The 26,340-nt window shown below is 44.8% G+C and overlaps 1 protein-coding gene across 12 annotated transcripts in view; it reads right to left on the reverse strand.

Moving 5' to 3' along the window:
- Positions 1 to 1,433: 1,433 nt before the first annotated feature.
- RIN2 (Ras and Rab interactor 2) overlaps positions 1,434 to 26,340 on the reverse strand; it is a 218,543-nt gene continuing 193,636 nt past the window's right edge. For all 12 annotated transcript variants that reach the window (XM_072799857.1, XM_072799858.1, XM_072799860.1 and 9 more), the window contains 4 exons: positions 14,060 to 14,365; positions 12,104 to 12,235; positions 6,530 to 6,693; positions 1,434 to 3,263 (listed from right to left, as the gene is read on the reverse strand). In XM_072799857.1, coding sequence (XP_072655958.1) covers positions 2,940 to 3,263; positions 6,530 to 6,693; positions 12,104 to 12,235; positions 14,060 to 14,365 — 926 coding nt within the window. In that variant the 3' untranslated portion in view covers positions 1,434 to 2,939. The remainder of the gene's footprint in view (positions 3,264 to 6,529; positions 6,694 to 12,103; positions 12,236 to 14,059; positions 14,366 to 26,340) is intronic.

A 26,340-nucleotide genomic window follows, 5' to 3' on the forward strand; every position in this document is an offset into this window, starting at 1 on the left:
TATATATATATATATATATATATATATATATATATGTATTTCCTTCTGGCTAGCATTCAACTTTTATAACATAATTTTAGATTTGGAAATACATTCTCTTCTCCCTCCACTCATCATGTATATTTTTACTCTCCTCTTATTCCTTCCAAATTTCACCAAAATCTGTTTCCTGGCAATTTGAGAAGTGAGAAATGTCTGCGTGGGGGGAAAAAAGTCAAGACACATGTGATGTTGTAATTTTAGCAGGGAAGCATTGCCCAATGACAAAACCAGGGGCTGTCTTGTGATGTTTTTTTCTGCTCACACGAATTTTTCCTATTTTGATCTCTCTCTCTCATCTCACTGAAGGCTGCCTCCCATTCAGATGTTGGGGTTTGCTTTAAATGGCTGTGCACTGATTCCTAAGGACAAGGAGAAGTGACCTAAATTTGGAGGGTAGGGAGTACAGCTATGTGGATTGAACTGTCCTCATTTTTAATTCATTGTAAATATAAAAAGCAGGCCGCTCATTTAACTGTTGTTCTGATCTTTAAGTATCCATCCTACTGATGGGTTAGAAAGTTTGTTCGCTCAACAAGGACTTATCAGGAACTCCTGGGTGGCTCAGTGGTTGAGCATCTGCCTTCGGCTCAGGGCATAATGTTGGGGTCCTGGGATCGAGTCCTGCATCAGACTTCCTGTGAGGAGCCTGCTTCTCCCTGTGTCTCTGCCTCTCTCTGTGTGTCTCTTGTCAATAAATAAATAATCTTTAAAAAACAAGGACTTGGGATCCCTGGGTGGCGCAGCGGTTTGGCGCCTGCCTTTGGCCCAGGGCGCGATCCTGGAGACCCGGGATCGAATCCCACATCGGGCTCCCGGCGCATGGAGCCTGCTTCTCCCTCTGCCTGTGTCTCTGCCTCTCTCTCTCTCTCTGTAACTATCATAAATAAATAAAAATTAAAAAAAAAATAAAAAAAAAAATAAAAAACAAGGACTTATCAAGCGCTTGTTATCTGCCAGGATGGCTCCAACACTAGGAATACGGTGGTAAAAAAGACTGCCTGTCCTGCTGGATTTTTGAAAGAGCACTCACTCACCTTTTGGACAGGACACTGCAGAGGTCACATAAGAATGGTAGGGGGTGGTCTGAAGGCCCTTCTGATTAACAGTGATTTTTCTCTAGGTCCGACTAAGCCACGGACTGTCTTAGATGACACTGGAAATCCTTTCAGATTGGAACACTATATTTTCCTTCTGCTCCTGGACTTTTGCCTCACATCAGTATATGGGCTCCTGAAGAAATGCAAACTTTTCCATTTCCTCTCTATGGATTATCTAACTGCAAACACTGGTGTGCATTTCACTTTTGCATGACATTGTGTGGTGCATGATTATACTCTACTTCTTGAAGACAAAAAAGCACAACTCACTATTTCAAAAGTCTTCACACATGATTATCATACAGTATTACAATGTATTATGTGCAAAATTCCATTTAAAAAATCATTTACAAAAGGAAGTACAACACACAGTGTGTGCTGAGGGTTCTAGATGTACAGCAAAAGCTAAAAAAGGTACAGGGTACAAAGCCAACCAAATTAGATGACTACGCATCTTTACACAGTACAATGACATGTTCTTGTGACTACCTGTGTCACATTGATACAGGACCCTCATACTTTGTACACTCCCAAACAGGTCTATAAGACATGAGGTTAACTTCACCATACATTCTTATAACACAGATGGGCTTTTTGGTGGCATTGCAAGCTCTTTTTGAAACAGCATCCTACTTAATTCAATGGAAGTCACATTATACATACATGGTTTCTGCCCCCAAATAATTTGATGCTGTTAGTTTTGATTTATATGGAAAAGGTGGGGAAAGTGTTCTCTTTATTATTTTTCCTCCTCGTGGGGTTTTCATTGGATAGGTTTTGCCAAATCTCACTGCATATTTACAGTATTTTCAGAGGAAGTGGATCCTTCCATTTCCTTTTACCACTTCCTTCCAGGAGTCTGAACCAGCAGACTACACCGCTTAGTCCTTTGTTAGAGTCTGTTTTTCTGTCACGACCTCTCTCTACATTCATTTCTCTCCTGATCCTCAGCATAACTTGGTTAAAACACAAAAGAACACAATACCACTGAGCATGAAAAAGGTAACAGTACATCAGATTTCCAAAGGCATTCTGTGGCCAGTGTCAGTAATACATTGCTTTAAGAAATCCAGCAGTCTTTCCCCACAAAGTTGCCAAAACATCCAGTTACAGAAGAGAGACATTTTAAAAATGCGATACTCTCAAATCCAGCAAGAGATTTTTTTGAATATTAAATGTTAAAATCACATGCATAATTATAGAATATTTTAAAGTTACAAAAATATTTTAAAAACCAGTTCCTGACAGTTTACCTGCAACTGCTATAAAAATTTCTATGAAATATATAAAACACAAAGGCTCTTTGTAAAAAAAAAAAAAAAAAAAGGAAGAAGGAGAAGAAAAAAGAAGAAAGCAAAGAAAGGAAAAGGAACGAAGGAAGGAAGGACAGAGTCATCCACAGAACTGAGACATACCTGATGCACTGCATCAGACAGTCTTGTCAAACGCCTGCCGTTGAATTATAAGAGAAGAGCTTGTACCTTAAATGTTTATTCAGGACATATACATACGTGTGAGCCAACTTAGAACCTGGCTGGGGTTAGGCACACAATCTTGGGACACTTAAACTATCAAATGCAATTCTCCCATCCCTGAAGGAGAATCCTACTGTCTCATGAACCTCAGCTACCTTGCCTGGACAATGCAGCTAAAGATGATGCCCTTGGCCAAGTGAGCCTGTGGATGGCTCAGTCACCGAACCGAGGAGGTGACTGCTTTTCAAGCACAAGCACGTGGAAGCCAGAAGGCAAGGTTCCTAACCTCCCCTTTTGGATGCACCGCCAGGGAGTCTCATCTCTTCTATGAGGTGGTAAGATCTTCTTCCCCGTTCTGGAAAATGACGCCGTAAGGATCATTCTTGATGCGCTTGTAGACAAAGTGGAAGATGTGGGGTTGTGGCCGGCTGTGCAACTCAGCCTTAATTTTTTGAGGGTAGGTGTCCTCTGCCAGCTGCTGCCACGTTTCATCAACAAAGAGAAAGAGGCTGTACTCCTCAGGGTCCCCCACCTTAAACTTCTCGGCACAGAGCTGGCACACGTCCTCAGTGGTCACGTAAGGTCTCACGAGGAGGGTCTTCCCTGTGCAGCCGCTGTTGACCTCCTGGAATGCAACTCGGAGGTAATTCTGCAGGTGGAAAGAGAGATGTTGGAGACCCATCAGAAGAGGAAGTGAGATGGAGCAATAGGCCAGCGTGATAATGCAAGGGAGAGGCCTAACTCGTGAGCTGCTGCAGGCCCTGGCCTGTCAGGACAGCCCCCGTCAGGACGTGAGGCCTCAGGTGTGATGAGGACAGAGGCCGACCTGATTTTGGACAATGGAGGCACAACTTCTATAGGCACTGGGTTGCTGTATTTGGATGCAGTGTGAATCCAAGGAGCAGGAAATCTGGCAGCCCTGCTCTGATCTTTTAGTGCCCCTCGGAGAGCCTGGTTAAGAAAGCTCTGGTTAAGGACGGGAACCAGATCCTGTGCCGGGTTTATTCCCAGCTTGAAAAGGAAACCAGCCAGCAGAAGAGTCCACACTGGAAGTCAACAGGATAACATTTTGAAAACACAAGGACACAAGAGCATGTGCTATACTCACTTTGGACTACTTTTAATGAAGCCTAAACAAAGGCCAAGACTATTACACAGGACCACAAGATAGAGCTGATATTTGAACATTTTTCACCTCCCCAAGTGGCAACCTCATGTGGTCCAGACGAATCCGAGGCTCCAAGGGGAGGGTGATGTGGAAAAAGTCAGCAAAGGAGAATGTTGGCTCTGCAACGAGGCTTTGTTGCAAGGGAAATAAAAGAGAATTCTTGCAGGCATGGGTCTGCCAACAGCACCGGGCACCGGCCACCTCGGCACACAGTAAACCTAGTGTGAGCTCACGCACACAGAGCCTGGTCAAGCTGCAAAGAACCCGACACTCATGCCAGGCTCTCTGGGATCTTTCTCGCTTTCCACTTTGTCAGGAATGAGGATGTTACCAGATAACATCGAGAATGCTTGGACAGAAAACAAAGGTTTCCCTCTCCCAAATCTGGCGCCCCAACTCAGGAGTGAAGGGAAGGTGCTCTCAGCCCAGAGTCCCACAGGATTACCTTGAGGGTTTACTGGCAGATGGAAGGAAAGGCCCCTGGGAAGGACGGTGAGCTCTGCACATGTTGGATAGCTCTGACAACCTTGGATCTGAACACCTGAATTTGTACACACATGTTCCATTTTCTCCCAGCCCACTGCCCCCAACATTTGTCTCACACGCTTGGTGTGCATTAACCCACAGACTCCTGAAGAGAACTTTGTAATGAAGTCTACACCATCCCCACTTACTCAGTGAAGAAACTGCGGCACAGAAAAGCTAAGTAACTTGCCTCGTTAGTGGGAAGGCCAGTGCTCTGGCGTTTTCACCATCATGCTGTGTGCCGTCTCTCCAGTGTGAGAAGACCATTGAGTGTGTCTGTGCCCCTGACTTAGGGGTTCCAAGTGGAGCTTTGCTTCTGAGTTTTCCCTTTTACAAACAAGGAGAGCACTGACAAGTCCTTTCTTGGGTTATATCAAGCTCCAGCTGTGGCCCACGACCCCGAAGAAGGGTTCAAGACACTTGGTCCTGAAGATCTGCGGAGCAAGCTATTTTCCAGGCATGACTATCTAAGAATGGCTTTACCTTCTCTGAAGAGCCTCTTGTAACTGCTCAACATCCCCAACAAGACCTGAATCTGCGCAAGTGGGCCTCCCTGTCGGGCTTCCCCTTCTGTCTGGTGTGTGAAAAAGGACTGCTATGAAGAGTACAGGTGTGCGGTCTCAGCTGGGTTGCTTAAGAAGGGTTTACTTGGCATTCTACCTATTGTGCCTCTGTTCTTTATTCTGACAGAGATCCAAGGAGTGGGTTAGGAAATAAAGGTTCTGCCCATTAAAAAAAAAAAAAAAAAAAGGTGTGCGTATCCCAGGTGGACAGAGGCCAGTGTCTCCCATTAGCAGCTCCAGATGGAGGAGGGGCTGGTGGCCAGCGGGGAAATGGAAACATGAGCTTTTCTCAAGTCCTCTGTTCTTCTCCTCAGAGGCTGTAGGACCTCAGAAATCCTCCTGACACCAGCCCATATCACAGTATCCCAAGAGCCTGCATGAGCTAAATCACTTGACACGTGAATAGCTCTTCAACAACCCTTTCAAGGGGATGAGGGAGGGAGGCAGCAGGCATTCTTTGCAGTTCTGTGCTTGGGGATGTATTTCTGAGAATAGTGCTATCTTGGAGAAAGACTTGCTAATCTTGCCTTTCCACATCAGCTGACTTTGAACCAGAGACACCTCTGAGTATTTTCAGAGCATCAAGAAGACAAAGAGGCAAAAAAGGAGAGTCCAGACACAGAGACTAATCTGCCCTGCTTGGAAATTCACCACGTGACACATAGCAACAAAACATAGCCAGGTTTTATAATTCGGTTAGAAACTTTGAAAGTACTATTCAAAGACATTTGTAAAATTATTCATAATGTCACTGACTATGAGCAAATCAAGAGTTGTATTGGGCAAGAAGTCTGCAGCCTTAATCTGCCTTTCCTCCCTGAGAAACCAGCATTTTGGCCACACTTCTAGCTCATGGCCATGGAAAACTCTGGATGGGGATCTAGGCGGGATTTGGCTCAGATGATTACTCTGAAACTCTGGTCCCAACTAACTGGTTGTAGAGCTGATGCTGCCAATCGGATTCTGATGTCTTCCATTCTGAGGGGGCGGATGGAGAAAAAGAATAGAGAACACATCTCTGCACCTCTCCCTCTTCTCAGGGACACCAGGTCAACTACGATGCCTAACACTCCCACTCCACTGGCCGAATCAAATAAAATACCCACCGCCTGAGCCAAGAGCTTCCTTCTTTTTAACTTCCTGTCTGCCCAGGTGTTCTGCATCCCTGCTGCACATTCTGAGAGAAATCTCCACTTAATCTGACTTTGTTTTCTTTCTTTTTTTTAAAATAAATTTTATTTATTCATGAGAGACAGAGAGAGAGAAAGAGAGAGAGAGAGAGAGGCAGAGACACAGGCAGAGGGAGAAGCAGGCTCCACGGAGAGAGCCTGACGTGGGACTCGATCCCGGGTCTCCAGGATCAGGCCCTGGGCTGAAAGCGGTGCTAAACCGCTGAGCCACCCAGGCCGCCCCCTGACTTTGTTTTCTTAATGGCAGCAAAACTTGCACCAAACCCCCATGTATTTTCTTTTCTAATTCAAAGAAAACAGAGAAGTGAAACAACAAGGTCAGAGGGTGGTTTAAAATATCCCTTTTCCGCCGGATGATCTAACAAAGGGGGGACCTCAGGCGCCCTGAGCCCCGTGCGCTGTGCTGTGTGTGCCTCCCTGGAGGACTGGGTGGCACTCGGGCCCCGAGGCGCCCCTGCCAGCTACTTACCTGAAAGTCGTCCACTGAGGGGATGGTTCGATTGGTGGTTCTCCGTTTGTGCCACTGCCTCAGGGTGTCCCTGGTCTCTGAGCTGAGCAGTCGAGCAGCCTGTTCTTCTTGGAAATTCTTTATCAGAGAAAGTGCCCCGTAGGCACTTGTCAAGTAATAACCTCCTGGAAAGGGCAGAAAGAATGAGTTTTCCAGGAGTTTATATGCTGGTGATGACAGGTGAGGACAGCAGAAGCAAGGTCATGCTTCCTATTGTCTTCATATGGGTTTCCTCCTGGGACCAGAAGTTCAAGTCCTTCCTACCTTCCTCCATCCATGCATCTCTTCATCCTATGCATGTACTGGGGACCCCCCCACCCCACCCCACCACCTGTGCCAGTGCTGGGGGGCGCTGTGGGGCCAGGCTGAGGGTGCCTGTTTTCATGGATGGAATTCCCATTCTACTGGGGCAAGACATACAAAATCTCTAGATTATTATTTTAAATTTATTTATTCATGAGAGACACAGAGAGAGAGAGGCAGAGACACAGGCAGAGGGAGAAACAGGCTCCACACGGGGAGTCCGATGAGGGACTTGATTCCGGGTCTCCAGGATCACACCCTGGGCTAAAGCCAGGCAGGCGCTAAACTGCTGAGCCACCCGGGCTGCCCTTATTTCAGTGCGACTGTGGAAGTGCTTTGTTGGGAAAGATCAGGGCATTAGGTCTGATGGAGGCAAGGAGACGCTGGAGCGTGGTGAGGTCAAGCACTCCAGGCCTGAATCATTTACTTAGGAACAGGAGTCCACACACATCTTGGCAATACTCACTTTCGGGTTTTCCTTTTCGGAATTCATATATTCTAAGTTTTAAGTAAACTCTACACTTTGAAAGAACTGCACAGGATACAAGTGTGTTCACAATAACATGGGTTTTTCAAACTTCTTCCTTTCTGATTCCCTTTTTAAAAAACCCTTTCTTGGGGGCTAATGTAACATGACATTTAGGAAAAAATAATTCACAAGTGACAGAAAGTGAGTGCATTTACGAATGATTTCTTATGTTTAGCGAGTATTAAAAGACTTGCAACACCATAAGATGCCTGTAAGTGGGTTCAGAACTTTGTCCTAAACTATAATTAGATGCCTTTGGTGGAACTTGTAAATGCCACGCTAGTGGACCACGAGGGGGCGCCCCCAATGTTTATTAAAAATTCCCTAATTGGGCTCAGCATATTTTATTATTATTATTTTTAAGATTTATTTATTTATTCATGAGAGACACACAGAGACATAGGCAGAAGGAGAAGCAGGCTCCGATGCAGGACTTGATCCCAGGGCCCTGGGATCACAACTTGAGTCAAAGGCAGATGCTCAACCATTGAACCACCCAGGGGCCCGGGCTCAGCATATTTTAACTTGAGAGACACTTTTGTCAAAATATCTACTGAATTTCTATTGTGAGCCCAAATTTGGTATAGAGCAGGGGGTAGGTCTGTAAGAAACAGAATCTGAGTCCCTGCTTTACAGAAGTTTATGAATTTATTAAAGAAAACCGGTATAGTGGGTTTACTCATGCAGGATTCGAAGTTAGTTGTGGTTAAATGAGTTTTGTTACTGGCCAAAGTATTTAGCTGCTAATGTAAAACTCTGAAGAATTTTCTCTCTGGTCAACAAATGAGAACATTTGAGGTGGTAGGCACCTGGGTGGCTCAGTGGTTGAGCGTCTGTCTTTGGCTCAGGACGTGATCCTGAGGTCCTGGGATCGAGTCCTGCATCGGACTTCCTGCAGGAAGCCTGCTTCTCCCTCTACCTCTGTCTCTGCCTCTCTCTCTCTATGTCTCTCATGAATAAATAAATAAAAATCTTAAAAAAATTTTTGAGGTGGCAACTGATCCACCATCTGAGAAATGAGCACAGCCCTCTGCAAACTGCATCGGACATGCAACTTAGAAAGGAACACACCTTTGTGGTTTTCAGGTCACTGACAGAGATATGAGGGAGTTATGATTTATCATAGCATCATCTAGCCCACTCTGGGCAATACAGGTCCCATGCATACAATGGGATACCTGCTCAGAGTCACCTGCATAGCCTAATGGCCCAACCATGGGGATGCAAGTTCCTTATGGAACCTCCCACACGTTAGTACAGAATTCTGTATTAATAGCTGATTTTTACTAAATATTTGCCCCATGAACAAATCAGCACATGGCTGAGTGTGAAATTCAATGGGCAGAATTTAAATGCTACAGAGAGGTTTTCCAGAGGTTTTCCAATCAACAGGGACGTCAGTGTTCAAGAAAGGCTGCGTGGAGGTATTAGTATTGGAACTGGGACTTGAAGGGACCAAGTGCAGTCAAGTTTGGGAGGGAGGGTGTTCCCTCTGGAAGTCAAATTTCAGACTCCATAGCTCTGATCTGTTCCGGGCATTAAGGAGAAAGCTTAAAATTCTGGAAGCCCAAAGTTGACCACACTTTGAAACATGTGGATGCAATTAGAGGAAGGGTTACATTTCAGCAAAACTCTAACCCTGCCACAAGAGCCGTGCACTGAAGAGGGATTTTATGACGCCTTTTCTGTAAATGAAACTAGCTGCTTAAACAGCAGAAAAGAGATGTGGGCTGCTGCCCCGAAAAGCAAAGAGGGCTTCGGGCAGGCCGCAGAGGACTGGGCTGGTAACGCACGTCTTCCTCCCGGCCTGGCCTACGCAGCTGCAGATCCCTGACGGTCGGGCCCGGTCTGTAACCGCCGCCAACCTGTCCGCCCGCCAGTTGTCCCGAGGCAAGAAGCCAAGGAGCGACACAGTGAAGTGGAGGCAGGCTCTAGTTGAAACGCAAGCTCACCGGCTGCCCCCTACGTTCCCTCTCTGGGTCCTTGTCTTTCTTTCATACGTGATTCCTGGAGGTGAGGACAGCCACCTGCCCATCTGTCACCAAAACGGTGCCCAGGGCAGTGCCTCACTCTGGGGGGTCGCTGGGAACGGTGGCAGGAAGTGGCTGTCTCCGTCCCTTTGGCGTCCTTTTTTTTTTTTTTAATATCTTTGCCATTTATTTTTAAAATCTTATTCAAAATATTAAATAATACAATTTCAGATATGAAAAATTACTGCAATAAAACAGTTCAGGTGTATTTCCATTGTGCTCCCTTCCTTATTAGGACAGTAAATTGTCCACCTGAAAGAAATGATGGATTGCCCTGCTTCTTCCATCTTTACACAAAGCACATGCCCACTGGCTCACCCGGGCTTTCTGAGTAGGTGTTTAACATATATCAGGGACTATGTTTTCTAAAAAATTGCAGTGACATTTGTAAGTCAACCATGGTTTAAATCACATATTTACAAACTGATCAACTCTTTATTATATAAAGACAGGCTAAAATGAAATACATTAAATAATTTCCAGTTGCTGTGAAAAACAAAACAGAAGAAAATAAAACAAGTACACGTAAGCAGGACGTAAGCATGTGTTTGCCCGAAACATACATTGTCAGCAACAGAATGGTCACTTTCTCAGTAAACTGACATGCCCGTTCCCCAAAGCTCCAGGAGTTTGATGTACTCATTTCTAGAATTAAGCATGATTAGGGCTCAAAACATGAGCCAACGCTCAGATGCATATGAAATAGTAATAAAAATACAATAGAAGAAAGGAGGGACGCCTGGGTGGCTCAGCAGTTGAGCGTCCTTGGGCTCACGGTGTGGTCCGGGGATGTGTGATATGGCCCCACATCGGGCTCCCTGCATGGGGCCTGCTTCTCCCTCTGCCTGTGTCTCTGCCTCTCTCTCTCTGTGTGTCTCTCATGAATAAATAAATAAAATCTTAAAAAAAAAAGAACAACAATAGAAGAACGTAAAGCAGGGCATGGAGACAAACTATGCTTCTATTAGTCGTTGGACAAAACCACAAGCTTTCCCCTCTCCTTTTAAATGCCAAGGCAAAGCAGGCCGGGAAGCTCCAGGCAGGATCTTGGTGGGTCATCATGGAATGTCTGGTTCCAGGGTGGTGAATATTACTGAGGGAGGGGTAGATGGGGGAGGGGGTAAAGGGATCAAAGAGGTTCATTGATATCTCTTCAGGCTGGAGGGAGAGGATGAAAAAATATTCATCACTAATCCTGAGTCAGCGCTATCCCTCAAGGGGTGGGAAGGGTATACGTCGTACCTCCGGGGTCTCCAGGGAGGACAGACCCTCTGAAAAAAAAAAAAAAGCCAAGCACTGAGGACTTAGGGGACTAAGGGACACATTCTAGGGGTGACAATATACTTCAGTCTCCCTCCAGGGAAAATACCAGTGTGATGCATTCCCTGTAGAAGCCTATCAGCACATGGATCTTTTTACTCAAGGCCAGGCTAAAACTCAGCAGAGAAAGGAAAAAAAAAAAAAAAAAAAGAAAGAAAAAAAAAAAAAGAAAGAAACCAGTTCTATGCACCACTTAGGGTCCATCTGGGCTCATGAAAATGGATTAACAGGATTCACAATGCAAAGACCCTGATTCGTTCTCCTTTAAAAGGACAGCTCACGTAAGAGCCCCAGTTATTTCTGCTTTTCAAGGCTGGGCAACACAATGGCGAACATCCCAATTATTTCCAGGATAAAATACCTAACCGATGTATAAGGAGAAGGAATTTCTGCTAAGACATGTCAGGGTCAGGCAGATACAAGGAGACTGAAATGACAAGGTAAGTTGAAAGCAAACTGCTCAGATTGTACTCCACTGCAGTTTTATTTTAACAGTGAGCAGATGCAATTATTTAAATAGAAAGAAAATCAATGCTGTTTTCATCTTGAAAACAACATTTTTTAAACAGATGAAAACAAAAGGCCAGCCTTCGTCCGTTTCACTGGTTGAACAGCAGAATGTTCATCTGGTAGTGAAAATATTCTCTAACAAAAGTTTATACCTCCCTTCTTAAGGAAACCATTTCTTTTTTAAAATACACATTTTTTCTATTGAATGGTATTTTTTATCGCAATTAACCATTCTAGGTAAAGTATATTTATGGGTGGGTTCTATTTTTGTGGTTTTCTGACTTTTCCATATTTTCTACAATGAATATGTATCGCTTTTATAACTAGAAAAAAAGCACATTCTTTTAAATCGAAAAAGAAATAAAAAATATGGTTAACCCTTATAATGTCAAAAAGGCACTCACATGACTGTTGAATGGGCATGGGGTTTTATCTTGGGGTGATGAAAATCTCTTATTTATTTGGGGTAAAAGAGAGGTGGTGGACAGCACAAAACTGTGAAGGTACTAAATGCCATTGAATCGTTCACTTTAAAATAGCCAATTTGATGCTATGTCAATTTCACTTCAAGAAAAAAAAGTGAGGGGCACCTGGGTGGCTCAGTTGGTTAAGCATCTGCCCTTGGCTCAGGTCATGATCCCAGGGTCCTGGGATGGAGCCCCACACCAGGTTTCCTGCTCAGTGGGGAGTCTGCTTCTCCTTCTCCCTCTCCCTCTGCCCCTGCCCCCACTCATGCTCTCTCTGAAATAAATAAAATCTTTGAGGAAAAAAAAGGAAAACAAGATGAAAACAAAACCAAAAAAAGGTACCCCAATTCCTCCCATGTCATCAAGTGATTGTTACCTTCTCCGTGTAAGAGTGATGGGTCTAAGAGCTCCATCATGTACTCAATTTCAGTGTCCAGTTCCAACATGTCACACTGAGCTATGACGTAGGTCAGGACTGGTAAAAAATCATCAGCTCCATACATCCTCCCTGGGATCAGAAGAAAGGGGAAGATGGGAATATTTTTACCAACACTTCTTTCTTTTATATCCCCCGCATACTGCTTTTATTAGATAGCTAGGAGTCATCTGGGGAAATGTGCTATTCATAAACAGAGGTGGGTGTTTCTGGAATCCTAAGCAGCCTGTGACCCTCTGGGCTGCTCATGTCAGAGACCGACCCAAACTACAATTTCAGAATGAAATGTCTATGAGTCAATGAATACATGAAAGATTTTCTCCATGCTTTCATGATATGCATCAGGTTATACAACAGAACAGAGTACTTGCAAAGAGTTTAACTTTCAGCAAGTAATATCATAAAGCATTTACTAAGTATCCACTTATTACCTTAGTCCTTTGTGAATTCTAATGTGTTCCCTACTGCTTTCTTTCTTTTTTTTTCTTTTTTTCCCTTCTGGTTTCTGTGGAAATTAATCATCAACATGCTCAGACCAGGAAAAAACTTTGCTCTGTGTTAATGTGAGCACACAGTTAATTTATTTAAATGTGCAAATTCAGTATATGTCGAATAGATTACATATGATTAATATATGACAAAAATTTTTTTGGCCTTATTGCTACTTTTCATTACATAAGTGAGTTTTTAGTTTGGGGTGACTGTGCCACCCCGCCCAGGGGAATTTGGCATTGTCTGGAGACATTTTTCACTGTCATGACTAGAGGGTGGGGTGCAAATGACATCCAGGATGCCAATAAACTCCAAACAGGAAGCAGCCCCCACAACAGAGAATTATCCATTTTAAATGTCATTAGTGCTAAGGTTGAAAAACTGTGCATCAGAAGAACATAATCCTATGCAGACACCATTTTAGAATTATGCCAATGCTTGTCTGAACTACAGAAAATATACTTCTTGTATGTGAAATATGTTTGCAAATTTCAGAGGTGATGTTCATACACTGTCATGACCAGCTCAAGAGCTCACATTTTAATGTCTTTGCCCAACAGCGTGCAAAGTGCACACACATTCCTGTCTACCCAAGTGGAGGTTAATCAGCCTGTGTATTCTGTTGCTTCTCCATGAGGAAAAGTTGATCAAAGGCTCACTGAAACCTACACGGGCCCCAATCACTAGCTACGGATCACAGTCACTCGTGGGTTTCATAAGAAGCAGAACTGAGGAAATACGAGGACTTACTTTTGAACCATGTGATTCTTTTGCGAATTCAATTACATTGCTTCAGCTTGTAGCAAAAATGGGAGAACCAATGACATAGTTGTAATGAAGCCACATCATTACTGAATGCTCTGTTTGACACATGCTGGACCTAGATCATCTACACAAACCATCACTGGCCAGAATGTAGTAATAACTGCTGATATTTCCATCATGCTTGGGGCTATGCCTGCATTGCCTCATCTAATCCCCATCTTATAAAGGACAGGGTCAGTTTCAACAACAGGTGTAGAAACTTCAGTTTAGAAGTAGATCAAGGTTGCCAAAGCCCCAGAGGTAATGAATTCATTCACAGAGGGAGGATATGAATTCAGTCTCCAGAGACTGAATCTGTATCTACTGCCCTGAACTAAATCTTTCATCAACTTGTATCATAAAAGAATCTTATTGCCTCAATTGCTTACTTTTCTTGGTGTTACCAACTTGTTACAAGTGACAGATTTGCCAGATACTAGTGTTAACACTTGTATTTTTGTGAGCTGCTTGGTGAAACCAAGAGATTGAAACAAAGAGAAATCCGGAATCGAAAAGCCTGATGTGTCACCAGCCATGTCACCAGCCACGTCCCTGGCCCCCGTAGGACGTGCAAGGAGCTTGGACTTTGGGTAATCTCACCTGAGTTGTTCTCCATGACAGTATAAATAAGCTTGCAGACCCTCAGCAGCAGCATGACTTTCTTTTCCGGTGAATACATCTTCTGCATGGTCATGAACTTGACTTTGATTTTCTCCACGTCCACAAAGTCAGGAGTTGGGGCGAAGACCCCCAGCTCCTGGGGGTTCCTCTGCCGCACAAGCTGCAGGTTCTCCTTGAGCTGTTTCCACGAGCCGTCGGCCATGTGGAAGTCCCTCAGCATGGCCTCCACGTGCCCCTTCAGGGGCTTTAAGATGCACTTGTGCATGGCTTTTTCCAGCACCACATCTGTCAAAGAAAATGCAGCTACTGTGACCCTTGTCTGAAGGAAGAAGAAACCCGAGGTCTGCTTTCTCAGAATAGACAGCTGCAATTCTGTACTGGCTACAGGGCAGACAGGTTATAACTTCACACCCGCCCAACCGGCAAAACCTAGCAGCCCCACGCTCCTCACACTCCAACACATTTTTCGGTAAAGCCAAGGAAAATGAGTCTTCCCTAATAAATTCTTACAGTTCCTTTTGCAGTCAATACAATGAAATAGATTTGTTTTAACTACTTTTATACCCCCTGGCCCATGCGCACAGGTGAATATTCTAAAAGGCATTCTTTTGACCCAGTCCCTCCACTGATCATCCAGTTGACAGGTAAGTAAATATCTTATTTTATTTTACTTTTTAAAAGATTTTGTTTATTCACAAGAGACAGAGAGAGAGAGAGAGTTAGAGGCAGAGACATAGGCAGAGGGAGAAGCAGGCTTCCTGTGGGGAGCCTGATGCAGGACTTGATCCCAGGACCCCAGGCTCACGGCCTGAGCTGAAGACAGATGCTTAACCACTGAGCCACGCAGGTGTCCCAAATATGTTAAAGGGAAGATTTGCTAATTGGGAAGAGTCAAGATTTCTTCAAATATTTCCAGAGAAGATAAATTCGCCTAAATACACATGTTATCTTAGATTGAAGTCTGGACCCAAAATTCTTTATTTTGTTTGCTATAAAGAGCATCAGTAGGACATTGGATGAGATTTGAATGAAGTCTGCAGTTAAGTACTAGTGTGAACACTTTATCTGTTAATTTGTAACAAGATGTCTCTGTTTTTGTTTAGAGCTAAAGGGACACAATGTCTGCAATAGTTAAAAAAAAAAGAAGGGTGTATGTGTGTGTGTGTGTGCCCAAGCCTGTGCAGGTGTATGTGTGTGTGTGTGTGTGTGTGTGTGTGTGTAAGCAAACAGAAAGGAGAAGAGTGAAACATGACAAAGGACTAACATTCAGGGAATCGGGGTAAAGGGTAGACACGATTGCAACTTTTCTGTATGTCTGAAATGATTTCAAAATAAAAATTTAAAAAATTTTGAAATGCGTTTCTGGTCAGAGTTTGGAAATACCTGTAGGTGTGGAAGGCATTATTTTTCCTTCTTTCTTTGAATGGTTGCCCAATGAAGTAGCTTTCTTGGCCGACAGTAATGTGACCATAAAATCTGGAGATCCAGACCCAAGAAGACTTAATAACAATCTCTCTGCTTTTTCAACATCAGCTTTCCAATCTCAAATGTTTGCATGTCCTCATCAGAGCTACCTGGGTAGCCAGACCTCATCTCTGAGACTTTAATGTGATTCCCTTTTAGAAGCCCATCGATCTACTTCCTTATAAACGTGGAAATAGTTGAATTATCTCTCTGGCCTTGGGAATTCCTGACCCTGGATCAGATCACATTGCATCCAAATTACCACCTATTATTAGAAGGTCGGGAACAAAGAGAAATCTAAGCCAGATGCACAAACACCAAAAATGATTTTCCCATAACCGAGAGTTAACACTCATGTCAAAGTTAATGCTGACAATGATTTGCTTCTCCAGCCCAATTTTGGTTTTTTCCTTCCCCTCCACCTCTATCCAGGAGAACGCTGCTTAAATTTAGAGCTTTCTATAACTACAGAAGTCAAGGTTGAAGAAAAAGAGGTTATGGAGGAAGAAGAAAAACAGAACAACATTTTCATTTGATATCTGGCATTGAAACGAACTACTTGGTCTACACGGTTCTGTTGTGTTAATAAACCTGTGTGATGTTTTAGCATTTTTGACTTTACCCTAAGTGATCATTACATTGAAAAGCCAGTAATAGCAATTGACACCTGAGCATTCAGCTGGGGTAGGCTCTATGTGCTTTACTTTATTAGCTCATCTAATTCTTACAACTCTTTTATTTTTGCACAATACTATTGTTTTACAACTGAGGAAGCAGAGATTTGGAGATATCTAATGGCTTGCTTGAGGCTGCCCAAGTATTTTAAACAATCACATTGCTTTCCAAAGTAAATCACCTCTTAATTCTCAAGTTCAGGTTGCTTTATAAACATTTGCCGGTTTTTACACTCTATCTCAAGGTTACACAAGCACCATTCATGTTAAGTGACCACTACCCTGTTAGAATGAGGTCACCAAAGGGGGGTGGGTAGAAGTCACGCTCATCATTAATTAGGACTGTACATGAACATGGATATAGCGGCATGATTCATGATAGCCCCAAACTGGAAACCATCCAAAGGCCCATCTCAATGGAATGGAGACAAGGATATCTTCGTAGAATGGAATTCAGACAATGGAAGATTTATTCCATGAAAAACAGCACACTGCTTCTCCAGATACAGCTGGATGAATCTCACAGATGGAACACTGTGTGAAAGAAGCCTGACATAAAGGAGTATCTCCTTTAGCATTTCATTTATATAAAATTCAAAAGCAGGCACAATTGAATCTATGATGACAGAAGTCAGGATGGCAGTAACCCCTAGGAATAAATGAGGCTGTGGGAGGACCCTTCTGGGGAGATGGAGATGTTCTGTATCTGGATCTGGGTGGGGGCTACATGTATGTGCTCATTCGTGAACATCTGCCAGGCTGAGCAGTTAAGATTTGCACATTTTATAAATGCAAGCTACAGTAATCATGTATAAAGCCGAAAACAACTGGAGATCAGCTTGAGGTTTTCACCTTGACCCCCAAGGGCAAATTTTAACTTCAAGGAGAGCCTGGTCACCTCAGAGCCAGAGCACTAACCTGAATCATCTACATAAGGTTCTGTGCTGCTCCTGGGGACCCTCATGCAACTCATCTTTGACACCAGGGAAGGGACACTGGTCTTTGTGCCACAGACTCCCACCCCCAGGAATGATGCTGTGGAAATCTTTTGATAGGACAGTTAAAACCTGCGATCCACTGCCAGATCCACTCTTAAAATTCAAAATAGAAAAAAAAAAAAAAAAGACCAGTGTTAGATGGTTTTTTTCTTTAAAGTATACTTTTTAAAGGTCATAATTTAGAAATAAGACTGGTCTCTTTACATTCTTTTCCAGGACTTTACTCCTTACTCCTGCCCTGTTAGCTGAATGACCAAAACTGGAAGCACATTTTCTGAAAATATTCATATAGATCCTATCAATTGTTTCCGACGGTAAAAAGCATGGCCAGAGGCGTCGCTGCTCCCTGCCTTGAGGAGACCCGGCGCTGTCATCTCCAGGAAGCCCTCCGGGCCGCCCGCCAGCGCTGTGAAGCCGTCCCTCCCCGGCTGGGAAGGGGAGACCGACGCTCTGTCTCTGTGGCTTCGCTCTGAGGATCAGCTGATCAGCGGATCGCAAGAGAAGGTCAGAGTTCCGACAGGGAACCGTCACAGGATCGGCTCATGCGTCAGTTTGGTGTGAGTTCTTTCTGCTTCCCCACTGCGGCCAGGCGGGAAGGTTAAGGTGAAGTGCCCAGAAGGCAGGCCTCACAAAGAACCGGGCGACAGGGGGCCTGGCAGCCAGCCGGGCTCTATCTTCCTAAGTGGCTTCGGCCAAGTCGCTTCACCTCTGTCATTGCCTCGAACTTCTGAACTGCCATCTGACTCACTGCCCAAAGGAAGGCGAGACAGAACCAGGACCCTTGATGATTGCCAGACCAAACCAGAATCATAATCGACATTCTCCAGGAGATTCTAACAGTACCCAGAATCTAAACGACCTAATGTTCAAATGTTAGTTGACAAAGATGAAAGAGGAGGTCCCATGGCCTCTTGGTTTGAGTTCTGACATTCTGGGTATTTATTTTTTCTAATAGGAAAGATAAATTGCAGCTCATGTTTGAGATTTCACATTGTGAAGTTGCACATGTGTAATTGCTACAATGTATCGGGCTCCGCCCCTGCAGTTCTGCAAGGGGATGGCACTGGTGGGCCCCCACTGTATGTTAGCCCTCGCTGTGCAGATGCACGCGCAGCTTAGAAGTCAAGATGCACACGCGGCTTAGAAGTCAAATGGCTCCCAGGGTGGGTGGTGGAGACGAACTGCAAGCCGGTGGCTGCTGCCAACAAGTCAGGTGGCACCATGGGCCTCCCTTGTACCAGCACAGTGAAACAAGTTCAGTATTTTCTTTTTGTGCTAACCCATCTTCCTTTGGGTGCTTAATTGGATTCAGGATTATTACTGACATTGCCGGTGTTCATTCAGCTTCCTAGCACTATTACATACTTTACACAGATTTAGGATTTAAACAACCCTTCAGCTGAAACGAGTACATAATCCCTATTTGTTTCAGCTTGGGTTCTCCAGAAGCCAACCTTGAGAAGAGGACTCAAGTGTGAGTGGTTCATTTGGGAGGTGATCCTGGGAAGCGCTGTTAGCACGTGAGGGGAGTGAGATGGGACACAGGCAGCCAATGCCACATGCTTTATTAAGCCAGTTAGTATTGGCGGCAGCCGGAGCTTACCCAGCTTACCCTGAGGGAGGTCCAAGACACAGTGTAGAAGCGTGCCTCAGGGCTGTCCCACCAGAGGGGAGGCAGCTGGGGTATTTATACACCTGCTCCCTTCAGGCTCCGTGGGAGTGAAGGGGGCATTAATCTCCCAGCTGTTTCACCTGCCTGGGACAAGAGTTCTGGTGGCGTGAGAAAGTGTCAGGCAAGATGTCTTAGGCCCTGGCAGTTGGCAATTGAATAGGTAAGTGGGTGTCAGGGAGGCAGGCACAACAGTGTCTAGTTCATGTTACATGTGAAGAAATGGAGGCACAGAGATGTTAGGACACATGACCAAACACACACAGCTCATCATCAGCAGAACTGGGACTGGGCAAACCCAACAGTCTCACCTGAGCATGTACTCTGAACCACCACACACTTCTGCCCTTCAGCCGAGAAATTTATCTGTTCTGTCTTAGTCAAGCTGGGATGTGACACCCAGGCAGCCACAAGAGAACTTTGCTAATCCTCTGTACACACTACTCCTAAAAAGTGGACCACCTGGTGTTCAAGTGGCTCTCAGGTTCCATGTGAAGAACAAATGAGCCCTTTTCTACTCTGTAGCCTTGAGGTAAGAAGATGACCTTTCCAAGCCTCAGCTTCCTCATCTATAAAATGGGATCACTTACAGCTCCCCAGTGGGATTGTTGGTGGGAAGGGTGAGATCCCACATGGTGAGCACTTCGTATGAATCTGTCGCCTTGTAAATGGCAAGAATCACTGGCTTCCTGTTATTTTTGAATGCAAGGTGTATATCTTGGGATTGGGATTCCAGGTTTTTTAATGATTCAGGTCTGTTTGGTTTTGTTTTCTTCTGTGTTAACTGTGGTTTACTCGGTTTGAAATGGGAACTGAAAGCACTGATGAATTAATTGAAAAGCTGCCTGGCTTTCTGTACATTGTTCTTTCTCTCATGCCCTCTTACTCTTCCTCAGCCCTTTACACCCCCAGAGACATACAAAGGCGGAAGATGTGCAGTCTGGCTCCCCTGCCCGCCCTGAGCTTGCCTGTTTTGTCACAGTCTCACTCTGTCCCCTGTCTAACAGCTTAGACTCACAGACGAGCTGAGCACCTTGGGCAGTGGTGTGTCTCTCAGAGGAAGTTAGAGTTGGAGAGCCCCCAGCCCCATTTCGGATGAGCAAGTGTGAGAGATGAAGGGTGGATTCGGTTCATTGCTGACAGTTTTTGATCTACTCATTGGGAAGGCCGGGTCACACTGCTGTGCTGCTGTGTCTGTCTACTCTATGCCCCTGGCCTCCTGGTTTGTTGCACTGGCCTGCAGGTGTTTATGGCTGGCATCTGATTCAATTGGTTGGTACCTGGGCTACAGAGATCTTTAAAGAGTTCAATCTTTACCTGGAGTGATTTTTCTAAAATGCTTTCTACCACCCTGAAGACTCAGCTTCTGGGGGTGCAGCCCTCCTTTGCCTTTCCTTCTTTGCTCCATATCCTCCTGAAGAAGCAGCCCACATTCTCACTGAAGGCAACAGTGTTGCAGCCCAGCTGTACCTCTGCACCTTTCCACATGCTCTTCCCTGCGGCTGGTGGGCTCCTTGCCTTTCCCAACATAGATTCCCCTGCAGCCTTGCCTGTCTGCCTCCTCCCTGCTCCCTGGGTTCTTGGTGTTCTCTGAGGCCTCTGCAGTGGCATAGAGCAAATTAGACCTCTCTGCTCTGAGCACCAGACTTGGGGGCAGTCACGTGAGCCAGCTGCAGTCCCCGGCTGGAGGCCTACAGGTAGCAGGTGCTCCGAAAGTGACTTTTGAGTTGAACTGAAAACCCTTCTGGAATGTCCCTACATGAAAATTGTGTTTCTTCTCCTTACCTCTGCAGAATACAGGAGGCGGGACTCTGGCAATGAAGCCATCCCCCAGCTGTGGGGCAGTCGGCTCCATCCCGGCACAGCTTCCTATCACCCTGCAGGGATGTCCTGTAACCTGAGTTTTACTCTAAGTTTTGTAAGTAATGCAAGCTTTGGCCCACAAATAACCAAGGGTGCTTTCTCATTTCAAGGAAAATCCCACCCAAAATAAAGATACCAAGCGCTGGGTATCAGTGGTGAGTGGTGACTCATTTACTTTTTTGTTCATTTTGGTGTGCTTCAAGAAAAGGAGTTATGGAAAGTATAGGTTATGTTCATGTCATTGTTCATGTATGGAATCTGTTGGCCTGATTTCAGGACCTTCTAGCAAAAGGACAGTAAAAACCAAAGCAGTGGAGGGGGCACCTGGGTGACTCAGGAGGTTAAGCGTCTGACTCCTGGTTTGGGCTCGGGTCATGATCTCGGGGTCCTGGGATCAAGCCCCACATCGGGCTTCATGCACAGCAGGGAGTCTGCTGGAGATTCTCTCTCCCTCTCCATCTTCCTCTACTCCTTGTCTCTCTCTCTCAAATAAATTAATATATTTTTAAAAACCTCAAAGCACTGGAGAAGCATCTAATCTTCCTTACAGAAAAATTTTAAATAATTTATGTAGCTCCTCTGGCCTCGGGGAGGTGAGGCTGAATTCTAGCCTCACCCCTCGGTTGTGGGCAGTGCTTAGTGTATTGCTCCTGCAGAACAGAGAATGGAGGGGGTGGAGGGAAGGGCCAGCATTTAAAGTTGTTAAATTCAGGGTAACAACATCAATGATAAGCCTCTGGAGAGCAGGTCCCCTCTGCTATGGTGACCTCCCCAGCACACTCTTCCTCCCTCCTCATAAACAGCCTCGAAAGGCAGTGGAGCTGCCCTGGGTGGTGTGAAAAGTGAAAAGCCTGCTACATGATTTGGTTCAGTCCCATTTGTACCCTGGCGTGACCTCGCTAAGCTTTTGTTTCCTCATCTCTAAAAATGAGGATAATGGGACCCCCCCCCCAAGGCATTAAGGGGATTTAAGGGGATTCAATGCATCAAGTTGCTCCATAAACCATCAAGAACCACACACCCGTGAGGGATTATGGGGGCTTTCACTTGCTTCTATTAAAAACACAGTATGCATTTAACACATACTCTTGAATCTGACAGAGGGAGCAGGCTATGACTTCTGGTTTCTAAAAGAAGCCTCCAAGTCTGGCCAGTAAGGGAGAGTCTCCAAAGTGGACACTGTCCCTAGAGGTCAGGTGAGGGGTGCTCCTGCCCTGGCCTATAGACAGACCGGGGGAGCAAGGCGAGCCTGGGGTGTCCCTGGATGGTGAGGGCTCCATCTATTGGTAAGACAGCCCATCGGGGCCATTCTGTTGGCGAGAGTGGAGTAGCAGAAGACGCGTCCAACTCTTAAAGGTTCTGATGCCTCCATTTCAATTAGCACAGCCTTTCAAGTGTCCCCTTGCTCACGCTCTCAACTGCTGTGAGATTCCTCTTTTGCCTGGTGATGTTTCCTGCCTGGGGTCGGGGCTGACCTCTCTCTTGAGATGGAAGATTCTCAGGATATACTCAGAAAACACTCTAGTGCAGACATCTCTATGAGCCTTATTTTATGATGCCATCTCAGTCCTCACCTCGTTAACAAGGGCTCTCTTACTCTGAATTTCTGAGCTACCCATTTCCTTGCACAGAGTATCATGGAGTCAGGGACTCCTAACACAGATCCTTAACTCCAAGGTGACCTTTCTTTTAGTTGACACAATTAACCCAATTTTTGATGCCCTAAAGTAAAAACTGTACAAGAAATGATGTCCCATAGGAAAAAAGAGGTGCTTCCTGGGGTCTTCTATTTAAATTAATTTTCAAAACTAATGTAGGCATTTTTATCTTGCAAGAGGACAATCTTTCTCCTTTCTGCCCTTTGCTAACTGTACCAGGACATTCCTTCCTTGCAGGTGTTATGGTCACATGGTCTAGATCAAAAGTCAGATTCAAGGTTCTAATCTCCACTTGGCACTAACATGCTGTTCTGGTCACATCTCTCAGAATGACCTTTAATCTAAGAAAGAGCAGATAATAATTCAAGGGCTTGAACCAAATGGTGAACTAAAAATGAAAAAGCAAGTCACACTCACTAGATATTGAAACTTGAGGCAGCTTTATGAAGCAAAGTAGCTGTAATTGTTTAACTCCTAGGGGATCACTTTAAAACCCCCTTCTCATTCATGTTACACTCTCTGCTGTCTAACCACTTTTCATTATTGTTTCGGTATAAAAAAAATCACATGAATATGAATTGAGCTTAAAGATACTTTTTCTTTAAATAATTAAAATGTTCTTCAGATGTGTTAGTATATAGCAATTAAAGCAGAACACTATTGGTTGCTTTTTGTTTTGTTTTGTTTTGTTTTTTGCTCTTGGCTTTTAGGAATACAAACACTTGGCTCTTTTTATTGTTGATAGTCCGTGGGGGACAGTTTGAATGAAATAGAAAATTTGGGATTACCAAGATTTTTGGAGTTGGAGAAATTTTGTTTTTCTTGAAACAAACTTGAAAACAGAGGGATTTCCCAAGATTAACATCAGATCAGAAATAAAGATTCTTTTGCTTGAATAAAATCAAAATACTAACCTCAAAAATGAAACCAATTCTACTGAGCAGAGATTTTATGATCAGAAATCTTGAACTAATCTGTCCTATTGGTTGAAAAGGACTGGAGCAAGTCTGGGATGATGTGTAAGCTTACCAGTGAGGAACTCATGATGAAATAATGAATAATGTCACACCTGGTCTCTACTTTATAGGGTGGGACACACCAGTAATGAGTATACCTCACTGTCGATGAAGTTACTGATCCTGAGACTTTTGAGTAGGACCTGAAAGTGTGTACAGTTTTGTGAAACCATCTGTTTGTCTTTTCATGTACCACTTTGTGGGGTGTGGGGGAAGGGGATGAGTGGAGAGCAGTCAAGAAGGGAAACAATATGTGGTCCTGGAATGAACAGGGAGCTGAGTTACCCGGGAACTCACCATGTCTCATCCCCACTGGCTTCATTCCCCAACCAGGAAAGTGAAGCTGATGTCAGTTAACTAATATTTATTCAATATAAATTGAATAAATGGCAGGGCTTTTGGGTGACAATGCTTTAAAAAGTAGTCTCAACAGAATGTAAATTCTCCATACTAGGACACAACCACTTAGAATGGTAGTTTTTTATTTCTGAGGTTGGCTATTTATCATTTTATACTCACCTAGAAAGTGCTGATCTAATGGGTTGTGACAAGAGTACATGGATGAAGTGGCAGTGAGTAGGAGCTGCTTGGTGTTTTCATTGGCTCTCCTCTAGATCACTGAAGAAGACAAATGAGCACCACCTCCATATACTAAATATATACACAATACATTCATAAGGTCGTTTTTCACATATGAACGACAGCTCTAATTCTACATGGGTTAAGCCAGTGAAATGCTTCCTCCATTTGCCATGATTTCAGGATGGACATTCTGTATATGCAGGCTTTAAATGTAAACTCTCACCTCCTTTTGCAGAGCTATTACCTTCAGAAGTTGTGGGAGAGGAGGACAGGACTAGACTGGCATTCTTGAAAGGCTGTAGGAGCATTAGCAGACACCTGTTCCAAACGAACTTGAGTCTTGGTATTCCGGAGATGGCATTCAAAGTGAATCCATTTGGAGTGAATACATTAAAAGTTAATTACTTCCTCCAGGAAGTAAGAAATGGTGGGCATGAGCAAACAACTGAGAAAAGATCTGGGTTGAATCCAAGCTCCCCTATGTATCAGCCGTGAAACCCTCTACAAGTCAGTTTTTATATCATGGCCTCTGTTCTTGAATTTTCAAAATATGAACAATATCTACATAAATGTAACCAACCTTGTGTCGGTTATGAGGCTCAAAGGAGTGACTATATGAACAAGTCTACAATAAACTAGCGAGCACTTCACTTATGAACAGGTAAAACAGCCAATTAGACTAAGTCCAGTTTTTTTGTCGGAGTCCTAATTGAGTGACTTACACATTGAAGGGGATCACCTTTCTGATCATTAGGGTCACCTCTTTCTCTCCATTTGGCCAAGTGTTGAGTTTCTCGGGTTGACCTCTGCTCTGGTTCACCTTCTTAATTTCCTTTTTTTTTTTTAAAAAAAGATTTTATTGGGCAGCCCTGGTGGCGCAGCGGTTTGGCGCCGCCTACAGCCTGGGGCGTGATCCTGGAGACCCGGGATTGAGTCCCACGTCAGGCTCCCTGCATGGAGCCTGCTTCTCCCTCTGCCTGTGTCTCTGCCTTTCTCTCTCTGTGTCTATGAATAAATAAATAAAAAACCTTAAAAAAAAACTCATTTAAAAAAAAATTTTATTTATTTATTTATGAGAGACACACAGAGAGAGAGGGAGGTAGAGACATAGGCAGATGGAAAAGCAGGCTCCATGCAGGGAGCCCGACGTGGGACTCGATCCCAGGTCTCCAGGATCAGGCCCTGGGCTGGAGGCGGCGCTAAACGGCTGAGCCAGCCAGGCTGCTCCACCTTCTTAATTTCAAAAGGCCAGCACACTCACCATACCTTCAACACAGAAAGATGCTTTCACTGGAGGCATGGAGGTGCCCGCTTTAATGCGGAAGTTTAAAAACCAAAACAAACAAGGCAATAAAAAAGGGAGGCAATGCCTAGTTGGCCACACCCACATCTCCATGCAAAAATTTAGTCTGAGCTGTCTCAACAAAGGGTGAGCCTCCTCTCCCACATGCTGCGCCTACTGGGTCCTCGCTGGTGAACCCCGGCTCCTATTAGAGGCTCCATATGTGTCAACGTCCCTCCTTGTCATTGCCCTTAGATTTTAAATTAAAAGCTGCATCCTTCCAAAGCAGCAAAGCGTATGTTTGTTTTTGGAGAAAACGAGGCCTTGAGCTCTGAGAGCAAGCACCGTATCTGAGCTTCCCTTCAAAAGAATCTGGCAGAAGAGCGTCCCGGGAACAGCACTCTGGCGCTTACTGTCGCAGGAAGGAAGGGAAGGCCCTTGCTGCCTCAGGAGCCTGGTCTCTGTGGGCTGGTTGGCGCTGTGGCCACATAGCTCGGTGCTGACATCAGCACCCGCCTGGCTCCCCCCACGGGCTCCCTCAAGGGAGCTTCTTCCACTGGTTCAGGGTCCCTGTCAATAAGGCATGTGAGCTGCTGTCCCCTGAGGGGCGGGCTCTGCTGGGACAGGGGACAGGATGGCCTCCGTGGCTACTCTGCTCCCCAGAAACCTTTGTCAGTTCCAAGCACAGACCAGGGCGCATTCCTTCCAGCCTCTCTCCTCAGCAACACCCAGCCCTCACCCCGCCCCGTCAACCAGGCTCAAACCGCGAGAAAACAAACAAGGCTTTGATTCCTTTGTGAGAAAATCAAAGAGCTGCTGAAACTTACTTAAAGGAGAAAGAGACAGAGAGAAAGAGAGAAAGGAAGGGAGAGAGGGACAGAGAGACCACTCTCTACCACCTACTGTTTACTACTTTCAACAAACAGACCCAATCAGAAAGAAATCTGGGTTTAGCTTTGTGAACTGCCTGGAAATATTGGGTAGCTCTTTTGGCTGTGGCTGCCCAGTGAATGAGGTCTCTGAAATGAACCTTTTAGAGTCAACCTTCTAAAAT

The sequence above is a fragment of the Canis lupus genome, chromosome 26, assembly GCF_048164855.1.
Source record: "Canis lupus baileyi chromosome 26, mCanLup2.hap1, whole genome shotgun sequence".
Taxonomy (NCBI): Eukaryota; Metazoa; Chordata; class Mammalia; order Carnivora; family Canidae; genus Canis; species Canis lupus.